Genomic DNA, 14,624 nt, shown 5'->3' on the forward strand with positions numbered 1-14,624 from the left:
CCATTGAGCTATAACCCCAGTTCTTTTAATTTTTCCCCCCAGTTCTTTTAATTTTTAATTTTCAGACAGGGTCTCATTGAGTTAATGAGGCTGGTCTTGAACTTGTGATCATTCTGCCTCAGCTTCCTGAGTTACGGGGATTACAGACATGCATCACTGCTCCCAGCATTATCCAGCATTTCTTGACATTATGAATTCACCTCTTTAAGTACTTTGTTCATCATAATATTCATGTGTGAGAGCCTTACTTAACTTTTCTCTCATTGCTTATTCCAGTAGGCATTCATAAAGCAGCCAAAATGTTAACTAAACTAACTTAGCATTATTACTCTCTCTCCTGCTCTCTTGCTTGTATGTTTCATGCAGCATGGAATTCATCAGCAATTGGAAATGAAGTCTTTTTAAAGCAAACTTTCAAAATTCTTCTAACCATTCGACAAGCATTTGTTGAGACACTATTATGCAGCTATCATTATCCTAAACTGAGAAGAATATATAAGGTTCCTGTGAAGAAACTAAAAAACAAAAAAATAAACAATTTGAGATAAAATATAACAATCAAGTGCAAAAAGGGACATGAAGAAGAGATCTGTGGAGAACAGAGTCTTTGGGAAAACTTTATGGAGAGAGATGGTTGGTTGACAAATGAAGGCACTGCAGATAGGGAAGATACCTTGAGTCATGGCTTTGGAGGTGAGTACTAATGAGTTTGTATCTTGGGGGGCAATTGAAGAGATTGGTCTAACCAATGAGATGAAGCAATGAGAGTTTACTGGGGAATCAGACTAGGGAGGGTCTGTGTTACTAACAATCTGATGATGGAATCAATTTGGTATGTGAGAAAGTGAGAGGTTTCCTTTGAGGTTAAACAAGGGAGATTCCAAAGGATCAGATTGGCAAGGTGTTGAAAGCAAGTAACAGCAGTTTGGAGATTATGAAACCTTCACTTTAGAAGATTTTTTAAAAATAAGGAAGGAGAGTCTGGGGCGCAGTGGAGCATGCCTATAGTCCCAGTGACTTGGGAGGTTGAGGCAGGAAGATTGCAAGTTCCAAGTCAGACTCAGACTTAGTAATTTAGGGAGGCCCTAAGCAACTTAGCAAAATCCTGTCTCGAAATAAAAAATAAAAAGGGCTGGGGATGTAGCTCAGTTATAAAGTGCCCCTGAGTTCAATCCCCAGTACCAAAAGGAGAAGAATAAAAAATTGGAATGGAAAAAAATTCATTGGAAAAGATCAAGGCATGATTATTTCAAAAGACAAGTGTCTGAACTAGGGTATGCATGGGACTGGTAAGGGAAGGATAAATCTAGCAAAAAATTATAAAGGTAATTTTTAAAACCTAATTTTTATTTTGTTTCATTTAAGTATGGCAGAAAAACCGATGGAGTTGCTATCTAGACTAGGTGTAATTATATGCATTATGTTAATCAGGAGACCTCCTTTGAGCGAGCCTGGAGCAAGTTCTTTAAAGGTGTGCCTAAGGGAAACCCGCCCTCCACCGAGAGCTCCTTCAACTGTAAAGTGGTGTATTAAAATAAAACTATTTATTGCATAGGATTGTTTTAAAATTAATTCACGCAAAATGCTTGGTATATTGCCAAGCACACAGTAAGAATTTACTGTACAATAGCAGTACTAACATCTTTACTACTCTACAGCTTTTTTTCCCCCCTCTGCCTTTTTCTGCGAGCCACTACGTTTTCAACAGGGCTGGGCGATTATTCCACTACACTTCACATAAGATCGGCTTCTAATCAGATCTAGATTTTGAAATATGAAAACTGTGGAATTATTAGGGCTGTGGTACCTATCTGGCAAGGGATAAAATGCATCAATAACATTTTTACTCAATCTCTTGGCACAGAATGACGCCTCCTTCTGATGGTCTCCCCCGATCCCAGACAATAGTACATTCCACACTGCTGGCGGAATAGGTGTAGTGCCTAAGTTGAGCGCGCCAAGGGCTTCCTCTTCTCCCGGAAGCAATTTTTCTCTAGAACCGGAAAGAGTTGTTGTTTCAAGGGAGGCGGGACTGGGCGGGTCGGGCCGCTGCGGCTGACGGCGGGGGAGGAGTCGGGTCCACTGCCGGGTGGAGGGGCAAGGCGAGTGTCCTTATCCTAGCGAGTGGGGCTCGGGCCTGCGTGCCAGTTGGAGTCGCGGCGGCGGGAACGTTTGGGCCGAGCGGAGGAAGACATGTTGCTCTTCGTGGAGGTGAGTGGACTTGGTAATCTTCTTCTCTGAGGAGAACTGGAGTGTAGAGGCGCCGGCCGGTCCCACCGCCATGTGACTTTCCAGGCCGTACACGCCGCGGAACCGGCAGATAGGCTGACACAGCACCTGGGCCGTGCAGGCCTGCAGCTCCGCTCTGCGCGCTCCCAACACTTTGGGAAGCTGTGAGGGTGAGGCCCATACCGCGGGAGGACGGGAGGTGGGGTATCGGGGGCTTGTCTGGTTTGGCTTGAGGATCAGAGGAAGCTAAAAGTGTCCCATATGGATCTAAAGGAGGCGAACGGGCGGGGGTGGGGGGGGCGGAGTCTGTCGGAGAAAAGGGTAATCAGGTGGGCGCGTTCTCGGGAGTGAGGCGAGGCCTCGCGGGGCCTCTGGGAGGAAGGCGAGCAACATGTGGGACCCCGGAGGGAGAAGGTGAAATGTGTTTTCTTGGTTTGTTTTGGAGTTTTATCGGGGGGCGGGGAGTGTTAAGTGTTTGGGGAAAAAAAAGCTTTTTTGCAGTTTCCACCAAATTTTGTTCGGTCCATGTCCCTAAATCTCTGGAACGTTCTATGGGCGAAAACGAGTTACTGTGAACGGAGGGGAAGCCTGTAGGTCTGGAAGTCTTGAAAGGCACCGCTTTGACCTTTTGTAAAAGTTACTCAGGCGGCGACTGCGTGATGCGGGTTGGTTCTATGAACCGATAAAACCTCTTTACAAGGAAAATTCCAAGAGTGAAAGAAACGTAGTCTGGGAAAAGCCTTTTTTTTTTTTTTTTTTGTATTGTCATTTGAGCAATAGAAATACTTTTATTACTTTAACTGGAACGTGTGCTCTTGACTTATTTTAGGTTTCAAAGTAGCGGTACCTGCCTTATACAAACGCGAACTTTAATTTCTGTCGTTTCTGTCCTTCTGTTGTGTGCAGTGAGCGTCAGCTGACTGCCTGGCTAATACTTTGAGTAGATTCCAGATCATATTGTTCTTACATTGTGAAAACATCAAACCAGCAAAGCTGCAACTTCGCAACTTGGGTTTTGTTAATCAAGCCGGTAAAAAGAAGCTTTTCAATGAGGGAAGGAAATTACAGGTTGTATAATGGATATAATGGACTGAGATCTAGGAGCAGCCGGTGGAAAGTGTTTTGTGGGGTGGTGGGCTGGGAGAATTTTACTCCGTAGTATTCCTACAGAAAGTAAATGTTTAAAAAAGTATTTTTCTTTTAACCTAATACTGTATTTCTAATAAGTCAAATGATTTTTATTGTTCTGTGGTGCTGGGAATTGAATCCAGGGCTTCTCGCGTGCTAGGCAAAGTTAAGTGCTCAACCACTGAGCTACATCACCAGCGCAGAGATCTTTCAATTAAGTTTAAATCTACTTTAGAGTATATCAATATTAATAATAAACATTCATTGGAATATTCCAAGCACATCATTAAAAAGTTTAAAATTGCTGAACTCATTCTGCCTGTTCATCCTTTTAAAATCCATAGTTTTCTTCAGAATAAGAAATCCGATTTGATTTTAAGCCAGTGCTAGTTTGTTTTAGGAATGTTATGCCAAGCAAATACTACATAGTTTTAAGTTTGCGTATGTTTTGTCAGGCAGAAGATTGTGCAGTTGCTTTATATCAACGTGAATTCCAAAGTAAACTTTTTTTTAGATTGATTCCTTTGGCGTTATTAATTGTGAATTTCAGTAATAGGTACATTTATTGAGTAAGTACCTCTAAAGTGATATTGCAGCATTTTACAAAGAAAGAAACTGAGGCAAACAGTAGAACTGGAATTTAGGGTAAAAGCCTGTAATCCAAGCAGTGTGGGAAGTTGAGGCAGAAGGATCACAAGTTCAAAGCCAGCCTCAGCTACTTGGTGAGGTCCTAAGCAATTTAGTGAGACCCTGTCTCAAAATAGAAAACAAAAAGGCCAGTGGTAGGTGCCCCTGGGTTCAGTCTTCAGTAACAAAAACCAAAAAAACCCTGGGATTTAGATTCAGGGGATTCTAATGTCAAATCAGTCCTCACTTCCCAGTTTAGACAGCTCTACCTTATCTTACTAAACTATTATGTAAAGTTAATATTCCTATTAATCAGTTCTTCATATCATGAGTTTTTTTTTTTTTAAAGAGAGAATTTTAAAAAATATTTATTTCTTTTTTAGTTCTCGGCAGACACAACATCTTTGTTTGTATGTGGTGCTGAGGACCGAACCTGAGCAGCACGCATGCCAGGCGAGTGCGCTACCGCTTGAGCCACATCCCCAGCCCCATATCATGAGTTTTATTGAAGATTAACAGTGTGATTAAATATTTGATACTGAACATATAGTGTTAAAATCTGTCAAAAATAACGCTTTGGTCATTTGGCATTTTCCTAATATTTGATTCTTAAAACCTCATGATACCAGAATTATTCTCAATGAGGGGAAACAAAGCTCAGAAGTTAGATGTCTAAAGTAATTCAGGTGTAAATAAGGTGGGACTAAAGTCTGAAGTCTGGCTTTCAGAATACAAGTCTTTGGCTCACCAGGATTCTTCATTTAGGTTCCTGGATAAAACTGGAGAAGTACCTTAGTTGAGGTTGAGTTTGAGGAAAAAAACTTGCCTGTTTATTTTCCTTAGCTTTTGACAGGAATCTAGATGGAAAAGAATCAAAAATTTTTTTTAATTCAAAGAAGACAGCAGAGTTTGTGACTTTGTCACCAAGAGAAAAACCAGGTTTTTCATATTAGAAGTTTTATAGATATCTTGAAATATTGTTTATGCTCATTACTCCTTTTTATATGTTTAGAAATTTACTTAAAGGACATTCACTACCATATTAGACATTTTAAAATATTTTGATAACTGTATTTCAATATTACTGGTTTGCTTTGTAATCCTGTATACTTCAGGTGGTGTTTTAAAAGAGTCTGAGACCTGTTTGTGGTGGTGCACCTCCCCAAGGGCTGGGGAGTCTGAGACAGGAAGATCATAAGTTCAAAGCCAGCTTTGCAATTTAGCAAGGTGCTAAGCAATTTAGAGATGCCCTATCACGAAATAAAAAATAAAAAGGGCTGGGGATGTGGTTAAGTGCCCCTGGGTTCAATCCCTAGTATGTACACATACACAAAATTCAGAGAAGAGATCCATAGATCAATCAGACTAAAGAAGTCTGGCACGAAAGGTTAAGAACCACTTTATTAAATGAAGTTGCTTGTGGATATTATCTTTGGCAGAGTTAATCTGGGATCCATGACTCCTCTGTGGTTGTGATTGAAATATTACTTGCATGTATTTTTTTTTTCCCCAAAGAGACGCCCAGCTTAAATAGTTTATAACTGGAATCGGTGGGATAGCTATAGAGGACAGAATGCCTTGATTTTATTTTTATATGATACTAAGGATCAAACCCAGTGCCTCACACATGCTAGGCAAGTGCTCTGCCACTGAGCTAAAGCTCCAGGCCTGGTCTGAAAATGTTTCATCCCCATGCCTCCTACGTTTCTGGCACATTAGATGTTTTGCATTTATATATATATATATATATCCGCTCAAGCTTCACATCTCTTTGAGGTATTCTTAACCCCATCTTAAAGATAAAAGAAACTAAGGCACAGAGAACTTGTCAAGATTATATAGCTAATTAAAGTTGAAGCTGGAATTAGATCTCATAAATCATAGTTATTTTGTAATAGACATCTAAAGGCAGATAAGGAATTTAAAGTAATACATGCAATTTTTTTTAAACTTGGACTTTTTTTCCTTTTCTTTTCTTTTTCTTTCCTTTTTTTTTTTTTTTTTTTTTTGTACTGGGGATTGAACCCAAGGGTACTTTGTCACTGAGCTATATCCCCAGCCCTTTTTATTTTTTATTTTGAGATAGGGTCTCACTAAGTTCCTGAGACCGGCCTGGAATTTGTGATCCTCCTGCCTCACTCTCCCTGGTCACTGGGTTTAATGCCAGCAGACCTGGTTTAACCTTCTGTTTCATCGAGGGACTATTTTGATTTAAGGTAGTTTGTGTGTTTTGTTTTGTTTTTTGAAGACACCTATGTTCTGAGACAGTTTCTGTCTGGGAAGAGGGGGGAAAAGTATGGATAATGTACAAAGTTGTCAAATGTGACCTGACTTAAATTCCTTTACAGGATATTTTGTATTTTAAACAGTGATATGTGCCCTTCTTCCATGTGCTGTCAGGTTGTTTAAAACTTTTGAGCACCTGGAGACAGGTTGTAATTTTGTTAACATGTTGATCATTTTTCAGACCATATTCCCTCATTAAGTTGTTGAGGCTGGCCTCTAACTTGAAATTCTCTTGCCTCAGCGTCCCAACTTGCAGGAATTTTCAGATGTGTTCCATCACGCCTGGCCAAGATAATTTTTAACTATGGTAAAATACATATAAAGTTTATCATTTTTAACTATTAAGTTTACAATTCATTGTTATTTTTAAAGATGTGCACATTGTTGTGCAACCATTACAACCATACAACTCCAGAACTTGTTTCATCTTGGGATAATGAAGCTGTCTGCTCATTAAACAGTAATTCCTCATTTCTGTGTTTCCTAGGATTTAATGTAATAAAAAAATAAATTTTAGCTGTGCGGATTCCATGCACCTATAACCCCAGTACTAGGGATGCTGAGGTTTGAGAATCATTTGAGCTCCAGAGTTGGAGACCAGCCTGGGCAGCATAGTGAGACCCAGTGTTAAAAAAGTTTTCTTGCTTTTTTAGGCAATAACATTACTAGTTTTAGATTCTGAAATAAGTTGTAAGATATTTGCCTGGATAATTTTTATTAATTTTGTTAATTATTAGTAGTGTTGTGCCTTTTGCCCCAAATAAAGTACTCAGTTGTTTCCCATCAGCTTCTTTATTAGTAGAGTTATTGGATATCACTGACTGACCAAAAAAAAATGAACAAATTGTGAAATTTTTGCCAAGGAAAGTTATAAGTGAGTTTTGAACAGTTCAATTCTGGACTATATACTGGAGCTGGTAGTATGTTTTTTGTTTGTTTGTTTGTTTTTTTTAAAAAAAAAAACAACCTAATAGTTAGTAACCTTGATCTTCAACTGGGTGTGATGGGGTACACCTGTAATGTTATCCACTCCACTCCGGAGGCTGACACAGGAGAATCACAAGTTTGAGATCTGCCTCAGCAATTTAGTGAGACCCTAATCTCAAAAAAGATTAGGGATGTAGCTCAGTAGTATGGTACCCTAGCTTCAATCCCCAGTACTGAGGAAAAGAAATATTGATACTCAACTATTTTATATTTTGGTTAATTTGAATTTGTGCTGACTGCCAGACTCATATTTCTTAGCTAATGGAAGTAATCCTTGATATTAAACAGGAACATTTCAAATCTGTAATTTTGGTTTTCTACCTTGGAGCTTAAAACAAGATTTTGACCCTGTAATTAGAAATGGAGTCTGAGTCTTTGTTGCACAGGAGTACAAAATAGAGAAAGTTAAGAATTTTTTAGTGGTTCAAGAGACTGACTCACAAGGATTGCGAGTTCAAAGCCAGCCTCAGCAAAAGCAAGGTGCTAAGCAACTCTGTGAAACCCTGTTTCTAAATAAAATACAAAATAGGGCTGGGGATTGTAGCTCAGTGGTTGAGTGCCCCTGAGTTCAATCCCCAGTATCCTCCCCAAAATTATTAATCCAGGTATCATTGTCAAATTATTAAAAAAAAAAAAAAAGTTGTTGTTTGGGTTTTTTTTTTTTTTTTTTTTGAAACCTTTGAATATCCTTCAGTGAAAATGGAAAGTGACCCTTTGGCTTTGATAGAGTTCTTAGTGTTTTGATGTATCATAACTGCAATCTGTGCTTTGTTTTGTTTTCTTTAAAGTTTAATACTGGAGGCAGGTTTTTAGTTTTCTTGAAAACATTGTGAATATTTTGTATGATGCATTGTTTTCTGTAAGACTTTGGGGATCCTGGGTTAAATGTTAATTCTGTGACCTGAGGCAGGTATAATCCTGTCATTTGTTCTTTATATATAAATAAGTGTATGTAATTTTTAAGTTGTCAGTGGACTTTTTATTTATATGCTGTGCTGAGAATCGAACCCCGTGCCTCACACATGCTAGGCAAGTGTTCTACCACTGAGCCACAACCAGAGCCCTGTAATTTGTTTTTATCTGTATTCTGACAGTTGTGTTTGTGGTGCTTACAGTATTTATATATTAAGTTTTATAATAATCTGGGTAAGGGCTTAATATATATTATCATTTAATCCTTGGCACTGTATTGGTATATAAATTACTGATACCTAAGCAGTTGCCTTCCAGAAGCCACTGGATTTTTTTTCTTTTCTTTTTTTTTTTTTTTTTTTGTACTGGGGATTGAACCCAGGGAACTTAACTACTGAGCCACATCCTCAGTCCTTTTTTTGTATTTTATTTAGAAATAAGGTCTCATTGAGTTGCTAAGGCTGTCTTTGAACTTATAATCCTACCTCAGCCTCTTGGGTTGCTGGGGTTAGAGTTTATTCTAGGCTTTTGAGTTGGATGGAGGGAAAAAATAGGAAGGCAGTTACTGAGTAATATAAGACATTCATATGCAAGGTTGTATAAAAGAATGGTTAAAAATATGTACACTGGGCAAGGCGGCCCATACCTGTAGTTTTAACTACTAGGGAAGCTAAAGCAGGAAGATCACCTGAGCCAAGGAATTTGAAACCAGCCTGGATGACATAGTGAGACCCATCTTGAAACAAAAAGTGAATCTGGAGCCAGGCTAACTTTACCCTGCTTAGACTGGATCACTTTGTAGATGTATGCCTGTGGGCAAGTTTTTCCTGTTTCCTACCTGTAAATTGAAGATAATGTACTGTTACATTAGGATAATATTAATATATGTCTGGGGGGGGGTTGTTAAGAGGATTGATAGTTACATTAAAGCTTTTAGAATCATAAGCATTCTCTTTGTGATTGCTGGTTCAGTATATACATATGAAAGGTAAATTTTCATCTCCGGTTTCTGGTTGTTCACATTTAAAGTAACTAAGGGTTTGCTGGCTTAATAGTCACTACAGGAATTTAAAGAACACATTTCCTGGGCTGGGGATGTGGCTCAAGTGGTAGCAAGCTCGCCTGGCATGCGTGCTACCAGGGTTCGATCCTCAGCACCACATACAAACAAAGATGTTGTGTCCACCTAAAACTGAAAAAAAATAAATATTTTAAAAAAATGTTTCAGATTTAAAAAAAAAAAAAAAAGAACACATTTCCTGAAAATGATTATTTGATCATTTGAGGTTGGAGGTTAGTTAAGTTCATTTGTAACAGAATTTATCAGCTTTATCAGTGATTGGTCTCTCAGCTTACCAATTGAAGTAAAGGCTCAGAATTTGAAGACTATCCTAATCTATTTAATTGCTAATGCTAGATTTGGTGGGGGGGGTGTAACAGGATTATATCCACAACCCCCCCCCCAATATTTAATTGTACTGGGGATTGAACCCAGGGTTCGTTTCCACTGAGCTACATCCCTGGTCCTATCTATTTTATCCTCTATCTTAAATAGGTGTATTCATTCATTTTGAGACAGGGTATTGCTAAATCATTGAGGCTAGCCTAGAACTTTTGATTCTCCTCTCAGCCTCCCAAGTAGCTAGAATACTAGCAGCTAAAGTTCTTTACTAAGAACTTTATTATTCTTTATTAAGAGGATTCATGAGTTTTCTGTAGAACTTTTTTGAGAGAAATGTGTAACTTTATAATGTTTTCCTAGCAATTCAAGACCCACCAAAAGTGCTACTAATATAGAGGGGCTTACATTTTTGTTTTTAGTGTTTTTTGTTTGTTTGGTGGTACTGGGACCTGAACCCAAGACTTCATACAGGTAGCCAAGTGCTTTACCACTGAGCTACATCCCCAGTCCTTTTATTTTTATTTTGAGACAGTATCTTGATAAGTTATTTAGGATCTTCTGCTGAATTACTGAGCCCGGCCCAGAACTTGTGATCTTCATGCTTCAACCTCCCAAATACTGGGATTACTGAGTGTGTCCCACTGCGCTTGACTCCAGCCCTTTATATTTTTTATTTTGAGACAGGGTCTTACTAAATTGCCCAAGCTGACCTTGAAATTGTGATCATCCTGCTTCAGTCTCCTGAAGTAGCTGGTATTATTGGGGTGTGCTACCATACCCTGTTTTTTGAACAGTTGACAGATTCCATCTGAAGATTTGGGGATATAATTTGCATATTTTCCTCTAAGGTTCAGTGGCAATAGCTTTATTAGCAAATAAACTCAGGTGTTCTTTGACAGTGAATGATGAGTGAGCCTTGATTCAGTGTGTGTGTGTGTGTGTGTGTGTGTGTGTTTGTTTCAGAGAGAGAAGGAGGGAGAGAGAGAAACACTGGGGATTTAACCTAGGGCCCCTCTCCCACTGAGCTAAATTCTCAGCCCTTTTTGGTTTTTATTTTGAGACAAGGTCTTAACTGAGTTGCTGAGGCTGGCTTTGAACTTTTGAACCTCCTGCCTTAGCCTCCGAAGCCACTAGTATTTCAGGCGTACACCTCTGCTCTGTCTCCCTTTGGTGAATCTGGTTTTTTCTTTTTTCGTTTTTTTTGGTTTATTTATTTATTTATTTTTGGAATGCTTCTCGAATTTGTGTCATCCTTGTGCAGGGGCCATGCTAATCTTCTCTGTATCATTCCTTTGGTGAATCTTAAGCACATTAAAGTTTGAGAAACACTGACTAGTATGTACTTGTATTTATTCATTCAACAAAATTTCTTGTGGGTCTCCTATGTTCTGGTCACTGTTGAAAGTGCCAGAGAGCAATAAACCATAGATAAGGTCACTGCCATCATGGAGTTAACAGACAAAACAATTTGAGATTAGGATAAATATTTTGTGATTGGGTAAATTCTGTTACGTAGGCTACCATGAATGTTATTTTTTTCTTCAAATGAAATTTAACAGTACCTTTGCCCTAGAGTAGAAATTATTGCAGATCCCAAGTGACTTCTGCCCTGGGAATTCTAGTTCTTATCTGGTGGCTGTTTTCTGTGTCTGTTTCTTCTGGATCATTAGTCACTCTAGGCACAACTGAGGCCAGAGACCATTTGGCAAGGAGAGGAGATTTATAATATTCCTATGTAGTATAACTGGCTTAAAGGGTCCTCTCAGGTAATGAGTATAATGATTAAGAGCATGGACGCTCCAGAATACCTAGGATCAGATCCTGGCTCAGTCTTATTAGTTGTGTCACTGTGGGTGTGATACTTTACCTTAAGGTGAGGTGAGGTGAGGTAACCTTTTCCTTATCTGTAAAATATGGATGGTGATAGTATTTAACAGATTATTAATGAAGATGAATTGTTTCTGAAGTGTTATTCTCTGAGTGAAGAATTCCTACTTTTTAAATTTTTACTTTCATAAAGTAAAATATGAGAGGTAAATTTTCATCTCCATTTTCTGGTTGTTCACATTTAGGACTGAAGTTATACTAGATGAAATGACAAATTTTGTTTTTCATTGGTGTATGTGGGGGTCTTAATAAGTACCTTAAATGTCATGGCCCTGTTAATCTTAGAGATAAAAACTGAACTTGGCGGGGCTTGGGTTGTGGCTCAGTGGCAGAGCACTTCCCTGGTACATGTGAGGCCCTGGGTTCAATTCTCAGCACCACATACAAATAAATACATAAAGGTCCATCAATGACTAAAAAAGTATTTAAAAACAAAACAAACAAAACCAAAAAACTGAACCTGGATAGACTGATCTGCCTTGGGGCAAGTCAGTTTAACCAATTTATATATTTTATTTCTGTTTTACAGCATTTATGGGGTTAAGTGGCATGGGATTTCTGATAGTAAATAGGTAAGTAAAAGGTTATGTATAGCCAAAGAGATGGGTTTACCATATTTATAGTGACTCTTCCCTATCACTTTGTTCTACTTATTACCTTAAAACTGATCTTGGAACAAGGAGATAATCATTTTGATAAGAATTTACTGTTTCCCTTTTTTCCTTTGCTCTCCAGATAGGATTTTGCATTAAATGGTCCAGTAATTTAGACTGCTCTTCTTATTTGGGAGTGACATATATCACTTAGAAGGGAGGTTGGGGGAAGGAATGGTAGTTGATCTGTCTCCCTTTAGGGATAGTGTGGATATTTTTTGTTGAGTGTCTGAGTTTGTATGCTTGCATACCATGTGTATGCTGACAGATAGTTTCAGTGTATACTTAAAGCAGGGGTTTTTTTAAATATATTTTTTTAAGTTGTTGACGGACCTTTATTTATTTATATGTGGTGCTGAGAATAGAACCCAGTGCCTCACACATGTCAGGCAAGTGTGCTACTGCTGAGCCCCAGCCCAGAGCAGTTTTTACATCCTTTAATGGTTATGTGTTTTTCTACCGCTTTGTACTTCAAGGGCTTCTGATTCTCCTAGGTATTTTTGTTTTGTTTCATTTTTACTAGGGATTTAAAACAGGGATACTTTCACCACTGAGCTACATTCCCAGTCTTTTTTTATTTTGAGACAGGGTCTTGTTAAGTTGTGGAGGGTCTTTATGTGATCCACCTGTCTCACCCTTGAACTGCTGAAATTACAGGTGTGTGCCAACATGCCTGGCCTATAAAGAATTTTGATAGAAGTCTTTATTACTCAGTGGTAGAGCACTTGCTTGGTATTTGTTGAATATTTTCAGTTTCCAGTTTAGAATGATTCTACAAGAAACACTCTTGTATATAAACATTTTGACTGAAATTCACATAGAAGGTTTAGGTATGAACATGTTGAAGTTGTTAGTATCATTGTTGATGAATTGCTTTCCAGAATTGTTTAAACAGTTTTTATGAATGCCCAATTTACTGCATCTTTGTTAGCATTAAGGCATTCTAATTTGTAAGGTTAAAATGAGAAAATTGATTTTTACATTTCCTCAGTGCATAGTGAGATTGAACAGTTTTCCATGTATATTAGCTTTTTGCGTACTCCTTTTGTGAATTGTCCTTTTATTTGTTTGTGCTTTCCTTACCAATTGGTAAACTTTCTATAAACTTTCATCTTTAAAAACAATAGTCATGTCACTAATGAAGAATAGTTTTTCCAGTTGGATATCTTTTAATTTGAGGTTTTTTTGTGTTAAACTTTTCTTTCTTGGCGGAGGAGGCTCTGGGGAATGAAGCTGGGTGTTCTGTTGCTGAGCCATACCCCCACCCCTCTGCTAAATTGCAGAGGCTGGCCTGGAAATCAAAGTTCTCTAGCCTCAGCCTTCAGAGCAGCTGGGATTATAGGCATTCATCATCATACCTGGCTATGTGTTGTTATACGTGTGTAATTATTTTTTTTAAAGTAATCTCATCACACAGATAAAAATAGAGAGTGTAGAGAAGTGTGTGTGTATAAGCTTGATTTAGCCATTCCTCACCATATACATGTTTCAAAACATGTTTATACCATAAATACAAATTATTAAAAATGCATACAATTTTAATTTTAAAAGCGTAAAATGTTAAGTGTGGGGGAAAAGCAGAAAAGCACAAACAAAAATAAAAAATATTAGTAGGTAACTAGTGATTTTTTTTGGTCTTCATTCTATGCTGGTGCATTATTTACAGAAAATTAAATTTAAAAATAAATGCTTATTGTAGCTGGGTGAAGTGACGTATGCCTGTAATCTCAGCATCTCAGGAGGCTAAGGCAGGAGGATCACAAGTTCAAAGCCGCCTCAGCAATTTAGCAAGGCTGTAAGCAACTTAAGAGAGAACCTGTCTCAAAATTTAAAAAAGAACTGGGGAGCTGGGGATGTGGCTCAAGTGGTAGCGCGCTTGCCTGGCATGCGTGCAGCCTGGGTTCTATCCTCAGCACCACATACAAACAAAGATGTTATGTCCACCGAAAACTAAAAAATAAATATTAAAAAATTCTCTCTCAAAAAAAAAAAAAAAAAAGAACTGGGGATTTGCAGGTAAATGGATGCATTGGAGAAGATAATGCTAAGTGAAGTTAGCCAATCCCCCCAAAAAACAAATGCCGAATGTTTTCTCTGATATAAGGAGGCTGATTCATAGTGGGGTAGGGAGGGGGAGCATGGGAGAATAGGAGAACTCTAGATAGGGCAGAGGGTTGGGAAGGAAAGGGAGGGAGCCAGGGTTAGCAAGGATGGTGGAATGTAATGGATATCATTATCCAAAGTACATGTATGAAGATGTGAATTGATATCAACATACTTTATATACAACCAGAGATGTGAAAAATTGTGCTGTATATATGTAATAAGAATTGTAATGCATTCTGCTGCCATTTATTTTTTTAAAAAAATATTTATTTATTTATTTTTAGTTTTCAGCGGACACAACATCTTTGTTTTATGTGGTGCTGAGGATCGAACCCGGGCCGCACACATGCCAGGCAAGCGCACTACCGCTTGAGCCACATCCCCAGCCCTGCTGTCATTTATTTTTA

General features: G+C 38.3%; 1 protein-coding gene and 1 pseudogene across 11 annotated transcripts in view; one reads left to right on the top strand and one right to left on the bottom strand.

Annotated features, from left to right (window-relative positions):
• The first annotated feature begins 2,069 nt into the window (after positions 1 to 2,069).
• The window catches only part of Larp4 (La ribonucleoprotein 4), a 68,235-nt gene continuing 55,680 nt past the window's right edge, over positions 2,070 to 14,624 (top strand). For 8 of the 11 annotated variants that reach the window (XM_046435602.1, XM_058576440.1, XM_046435606.1 and 5 more), the window contains exon 1: positions 2,070 to 2,211. In XM_046435602.1, coding sequence (XP_046291558.1) covers positions 2,194 to 2,211 — 18 coding nt within the window. In that variant the 5' untranslated portion in view covers positions 2,070 to 2,193. Of the gene's footprint in view, positions 2,212 to 2,264; positions 2,400 to 2,555; positions 2,644 to 14,624 lie in introns of those variants that run through there. The other 3 variants (XM_046435603.2, XM_058576441.1, XM_046435605.2) reach the window with 3 other exon arrangements.
• Positions 10,790 to 10,887, bottom strand: LOC124087487 (U6 spliceosomal RNA; annotated as a pseudogene).

Source organism: Marmota monax, unplaced genomic scaffold (assembly GCF_021218885.2).
Source record: "Marmota monax isolate L192 unplaced genomic scaffold, Marmota_monax_Labrador192_F-V1.1 WCK01_AAM20220418_F8-fsc00012, whole genome shotgun sequence".
Taxonomy (NCBI): Eukaryota; Metazoa; Chordata; class Mammalia; order Rodentia; family Sciuridae; genus Marmota; species Marmota monax.